We start from the raw sequence: 6,210 nt of genomic DNA, 5'->3' as shown, positions 1-6,210 counted from the left end.
ACCTATCACTTTCTAACAAACTATATACATGTATTATTTTTCACGCGCATGTTATCCTCCTACTAACAGGATAAACACCACCCGGGCAGAAGTCTGTGCCCCGATGTGAGTAGCCCACGGCAAGTGCTCAAGTTATCTATTGAATGAGGCCTGATTTTCTCATCGACAAAATGGCCTAATAGGACCCACCCCACACATTGCTGTGAGGATCACATGAAAAATACCTATTTCAAATTGCTTGCACAGCAGGGTCCTGCAGCCTCAGAAACCCATGGAGTTTGGGCTGACTGTGAAGGCCTGGCCGGGTCTTGTCAGAACAGTGTCGTGGGCACGTCTGCCAACAGAATCACTCTGGTGGCAATGCCAAGGATGGGTTGGCTGGGGCAGGGCAGGGGGTAGGCAGACCAGGGAGTAGGCATGGCAGCAGGGAGAGGGCGGGTCCCAGAAATGCAGAGAATCAAACAGGTGCAGAAGAGGCCAAAAGGGCAGAGTTTGGTGACTAGTTGTGAGGGTGAGGAAGGAAGAGAAGAGATGCCTGATCGGGGAACCTGTAGATGGGGTGCCTCACACTGTGATGGGGAGCCCTGGAGCCTCGAGGAGTGGATTGGAAGGGGGTGACAGCCAAGAGGGAGCCTGGCACCAGGCAATGGAAAGGGCAGGGGCTCTGAACAGCCATAACCAGCTGTGGGTCCCAGCTCTGGCATCGACTTGCCCGGTGGGGTCTGCCTGCTGAGTTGTTTTGAGGCCAAGTGATCATGTCTGTAAAACAGTGTATGCAGAGCCTGCCTGGTGCAGTTTATACACTGTTGCTGTTCAAGTGACAATCTGATACCTACCCTCACCTGAAAATGTTTAATGGCTCATTATTAGGAAATTTAAATTTAATATCAAGAATCATGCAATGATGGCACTGTTTTTCTGAATGAAAAGAAATATGCCAGGCACTGAGCTAGGAGCTAGAGAAACCACGGCCACCAAAGAGACTGCTGGCAACACTGGGGGGCAGCGAAGGCTTCAAAGGCATGGTTCAGAGCCTCTGTTCAGCATGGTACAGAGGCTCGCCACCCAGCAGGGAGTCCACAACCAGCTCAAGCCCCTCAGCTGCCTGCAGTCTCCTTATGTCCGTCTACCCCAGTCATGGGTGTTCTCTGTAGTCTATCATATGTTAGTTGGTTTCTTGCTTCCAAGTCTTTGTACAAGTTACTCTCTCCATTGGAAATGCTGTTCTCATCTTTTGAAAGCAAGCCTTACTTAGCCTATGTAACACTCGGGTGGCTTACATCACCTCCTCCAGGAAGCCCTCCCTGAGCCCGCTGCAGGGTGAGGTGCTGCCTTAGCACCTGTGTGTTGGGCTCACCATGATACTCTCTCTAGTCACTGCTGATCACACGTATTTCTCTTCTCCACTTGTTCTGGACCTTGTCTGTCTCCCTTGTCCCCAGAAGTTCCAAGGTTCCACCCTGGTAGGACTTATCTGATTACCAGTGGAGAGACCACTACAAATGGTGCTGTGTCCAGGAGCCAGAGGGCCACACCGGGTCTCACACCCACACTGCGGGAATTACTAGTATCCTCTAACCAATTTCCATGTGGTCGTGGCCGCCACTCCACAGTGCCATTCTCTTCCGCACAGCAGGGGAAAAGGAGAGCGAGGAGGTGAGGAAGGGGATGTGGCGACCCAGAATCTGGCAGGGGGTGTGCTGCCAGCCCCGGGAGCCGGGGCTCACGCGAGTGGCTCCCTCCACACACCTGGTGGCTCAGTCTTCAGGCTCCCATCTGAAACTGTTCACCATCCTGCGAGCCCGTCTCGTCACCAGATCCTCAGGACAGTCACACTGTCTCCTGAGGAGCAGGAAACTGGCAGAACCCACCCCGAGGGACGGACAGCCCAGACTCGCATTCCAGAAAGAGTGGAGACAAGAGACCCGATTTGTAAGAAATCTGATTATTCAAATTTAATACCATCAAGAATTATGCAATGATGCTGTAGTTTCCTTAACAAATAGAAAACAGACTTGTGTACAACAGTGAGCTCTACAGCACTAGCGTCCACAAGGTAAAAACGAATGTCTCACTCAACATCACCAACCCTGGACTGTTGGTCTTGACAGCCTAGCTAGACCTGGGGACGTCCGTCTCGCGTCCCTCGGCTAAAACAGCTATGCACCCTTCCCGCCCCCACTTACCTACCTAGATAGTGCTGCCCAGAGGAAGAGGCCCTCTCCCTGCCCCTCAGCAAGCCGAGATAATAAGGGTTGAGGATAGTACCATTGAGAGAAGTCCAGTAGTCTTGCCACATTGGTTTAGGAGGGCATCTTGAAGGAGTGGAAAAGAGAGCTCCTTGGGGGCTTTGAAGACAGCTGCAAACCAGGGAAGGAAGTCATCTGGCCCCCGCTCGGAGGACAGACATGTGCTACCAGGCCCACTGGCCTGGACCTGAACGGCCAGCCGCACCCCTGCTTGGCCCTGAGGTGTGTGGGGCATGGCACACACCCTGATCAGTGCCCACCGTCTCGGCCATGTGGCTAGACCCACAGCCTACCAATACCGTGCCATCCTGCAATGCCAGACAAAAGGCAGGGCTCCCAGAGGGAACCCCCAGGCACCCAGAGTCACCTACCCTCTCAGGGGTTTGAAGCAGAGGCCAGGGGGTACCTCTCTTTTTTTTCTTGGGTTTTCTTTTTTTGGATTTTTTTGTTTGTTTTTCGTCTTTGCTTTATCTTTAACCTTTGCAAAACACGATGGTGATGAGGAACGCCTGCTCCCCCAGACATATCTGTGGTCTGGGCTGCGAATGGTACGCACGCACTGGAATAGACGACTGGGGCGAGGGCTTCCCACTTCCTCTCCCCCACCACTGTCTGTGGGGCCTCAAATAAGGCTCTTACGGAAAAATGGAACAGAAATTAAACCCCCCAAATGTGTCTCCCTGCACTTGGCTGAAACAGGGTCTTGTCAGCAGGACTGGAAGGGCAGCCAGATCAGCGGTGCCTCCGCTCAGGCTGGCGGCCCCGGCTCCACACACATGGGGAAGGCACGCTCCGTCCTGCAGCAGCGAAAGGCGCACCAAAGGAAAGGATCCGAAGTGAACTCAAGGAGAAAACAAACTACTCCCCCGTCCCCCACAGCAGCCCAGTCTGCAGTTAAGAATTTGCAAAAAGAAAAGTCAGAGGGAAGAGGCTATAATCCCTGTCTATAATCCCACTTAATGTATAAAAAGGGAGGCTTTGCTCCCATCCCCCCACCCCATGAGAAGCATGAGAACCGCGTCAGCAGAACAGAGAGTTCGCAGTGGCTCCGGGGCAGGCCTAGCGGCGGACAGAGACCGCGCCGTGGCGCCTGCCTGCGGGCCCACCCCCTCGCCCAGGGCAGTTCTGGGCTCTCTGTGCGGTGTGGCAATGTTCCTGAAATGCTGTGGTCCCAACAGCATCCGTGCAGGAGGGCTGGACGATGGTCGGTATGGCTCAGAGGAGCTGAGTCCCCTCCGGAGCCCCCAGGCGGGGGTGGCGGAGGAGAGGGGGCGGTAGTTACGTTGCATAGTGGTCAAAGCTGCCGAGGTACTCCAGGGCCGCGCGGTAGCACAGCTGGTACTGGTCCTATGGGACAGGGGGCCAGTCAGCATGGGCAGATGCCCCCCAACATGGCCAAGGGCACATGTGCTGCAGCCAGCGGGTCATGGACTTAGCCTCTGCTGGCCAGGAGCAGGGGCTGGACCCAGACATCTGCTCGGGCTTCCCCCCCTGCCACCCCAGTTTGCCCCTAGATCGTGTACCCCTGCAAGGACTGCCATGTGTGACCCTAGCTGGGAGCCAGGCATACCACCGGCACCCAGTGCAACAGCTGCTGAGCAGGGAGTGTGTCCAGCTCACCCCTCCCCTGCACCTCGGGCAACGCCAGTGGCATGTGTGGGAGGAGCCAGCCTCGGCCTGGCCAGTGGCCTGCATACCTCCGTCTGCACCATGGCTGGGCGCTGTGTGCGCAGGGTCTTCACGGTCTGGAACATGTCAACCACGCCTTCGTAGCGCATCCGCTCCAGGACGATGCTCAGTGTGATGAACACCCCGGTGCGGCCCACACCAGCACTGCCCAGGGAGAGCACTGGGTCAGGGCTCCTGCCCCCAGGCCCCCGACCCGCCCAGCCCTCCGCGGGGCCAGCCCCACCTGCAGTGCACCGTGATGGGCCCGTCCTGCCCAAACTGCTCCTTGGTCTTGTGCACCTGCCCGATGAAGTCGATGAAGCCCTCGCCCGTCTTAGGCACGCCCTGCTCCGGCCAGTCTGTGAACTGGAACTGCCGGATCGTCCTTGACTGCCCATCCTGGGAGAGGTGGCAGGGCCGAGGGTCAGGGCTGGAGTGGCAGCACCCCCTGGCCAGGCGGGCAGGGCAGCAGCACAGGTCAGCACCCTGAAGCCATCCTGGGAGATGGGCTCACCACCTCTACACCTTACCTTCGATTCCTATGGTTGGAGCTGGGGTACCATGCAGGCAGCCCCCACCCCAGAGGGGCTCCGGCAGTGTTACAAACGTGCCTTCATGCAAATATACACACTCCCCTGTCCACTCACCCGGGCGTCCGTGACCTTGAACTCTCGGAGAATATACTGGGGCATGTTGTACTCGGCCATCGGGTCGACAACAAAGTACTGGTAGCGAGCAGAGCGCTCTGCAGGCCAGTACTGGTGGCATTTCTCCTGTGGACAGAGGGCCCGGCCCTGGGGTCAGAAGGGGCGGAGGTGGGGAGGAGAGGAGCAGGGGAGGGGAGCGCCAGGCTCCAGAGGATTTGGGAGCCGCAGGCGACAGTAAGGGTCTGCAGCTATGCTTACGGGGCTGGAAGGGAACGGATGTGATTGCGGAAGGCTGCTGGCGTGCTCACCCTGCCCATCTCCCGAAGCCTGGTCAGCATGACGATGATGGTGGAGTTGTGCTCCCACAACATGCGCCAGAAGTCCTCGGTGCTCTCCGCCAGAGGCCCCTGTGTGGCTATGTAGGCCTTCTGCTGTCTGGGGCAGACACGAGACGGGACATGCTGGAGGTGCCACTGCCCCTCGAGTCTCCCTATGGCTGCCTAGTCCCTTGGGGTCCCACTCAGATCACCCCTCCTCTAGGAAGCCCACCCAGGTCTCCCGGGCCAGCCCGACTCTGTCGTGCCTCCCATTGGCCAGGCGTGCGCCCAGCTACTCATAGGCATGGTGGGCAGTCCCGAGCATGCTGACCTATAGCCATCCAGGAAGCTGGCATTGATGTAGTCAGAGCCCTCCACGCCGCGGATGGGCTGCAGACACACACGGGTCAGTTCGTAGGGCATGATGTTCACCAGGCGGTTCTTGAACTTGTTGCAGGGCAGGTTGGCGCTGATGAAGCGGGATGTGTGGGCCTTGGAGTTGGCCAGCAGCTAACGAGAGGGAAGGGGTGGTCAGGCCGGGCTTCCTGGGGGGCCGGCCCCACGGCCCGGTCCAGGCGCCGGAGCCGGGCAGGCCCAGCCCCGAGCCCACCTTGAACTCCAGCTCCATGGCAGTCACGCTCTCCCCAGGCGGCACTTGGCCCAGCTTCTGGATGTGGGCGTGGAGGCTGCGGGCAGGCACCTCCGTGTGCCCGCACGCGGCGGCCTCCAGCAGCGCCTCGTGGATGAACACGTACTGGTCCTCGGTCTGCACCATGTAGTTGCGCTGCGCCCGCATGCACGTCACGTGGCCATAGACGTCCACCGTCTTCTCGTGCTTCATCCGCTCCAGCATGGCGTCGATGACGATGAAGCAGCCCGTGCGGCCCACGCCCGCGCTGCGGGGACAGGGCTCAGCCTGCGCAGAGGCCTCCCTCCCCTCTGGCCCACCCCGGGGGGCAGCACCCCCTCACCTGCAGTGCACCACCATGGGCCCCGCGTCTAGGGGGTTGCAAGCCTTAACCCGCCGCAGGAAGGCCAGGATCGGGGTCGGGTACTCGGGGACTCCGTGGTCTGGCCAGGCCATGAACTGGAACTGACGCAGCTCCCGCTTCTCACTGGAGCCACTCTGCGGAGGACGGCAGCAGAGATGGAGTGAGTGGCCAAGGCGCATGCCTGCTACCACCTGCCCCAACACCAAGGCCAGACCCCAGCTCTCCAACGGGACTCAGAAGTCACACGGGGCAGCCTGAAGGAACTCAGGTGCTGCCTCCATCCACCCCGCCCACTGCACCGGCCGGCATGGTCTGCTCACACCTCCAACACTGGACT

General features: G+C 58.9%; 1 protein-coding gene across 14 annotated transcripts in view; it reads right to left on the bottom strand.

Annotated features, from left to right (window-relative positions):
- Positions 1–1,929: 1,929 nt before the first annotated feature.
- The window catches only part of PTPRF (protein tyrosine phosphatase receptor type F), an 84,403-nt gene continuing 80,122 nt past the window's right edge, over positions 1,930–6,210 (bottom strand). For all 14 annotated transcript variants that reach the window (XM_042246994.1, XM_042247006.1, XM_042247042.1 and 11 more), the window contains 8 exons: positions 5,853–6,007; positions 5,492–5,777; positions 5,213–5,391; positions 4,873–4,999; positions 4,565–4,690; positions 4,162–4,316; positions 3,947–4,082; positions 1,930–3,596 (listed from right to left, as the gene is read on the bottom strand). In XM_042246994.1, the coding sequence (XP_042102928.1) occupies positions 3,528–3,596; positions 3,947–4,082; positions 4,162–4,316; positions 4,565–4,690; positions 4,873–4,999; positions 5,213–5,391; positions 5,492–5,777; positions 5,853–6,007 (1,233 nt within the window). In that variant the 3' untranslated portion in view covers positions 1,930–3,527. The remainder of the gene's footprint in view (positions 3,597–3,946; positions 4,083–4,161; positions 4,317–4,564; positions 4,691–4,872; positions 5,000–5,212; positions 5,392–5,491; positions 5,778–5,852; positions 6,008–6,210) is intronic.

This window comes from Ovis aries, chromosome 1 (genome assembly GCF_016772045.2).
Source record: "Ovis aries strain OAR_USU_Benz2616 breed Rambouillet chromosome 1, ARS-UI_Ramb_v3.0, whole genome shotgun sequence".
Taxonomy (NCBI): domain Eukaryota; kingdom Metazoa; phylum Chordata; class Mammalia; order Artiodactyla; family Bovidae; genus Ovis; species Ovis aries.
The sequence above is the reverse complement of the archived record's forward strand: the minus strand, read 5'-3'. Positions and strand labels throughout refer to the sequence as shown.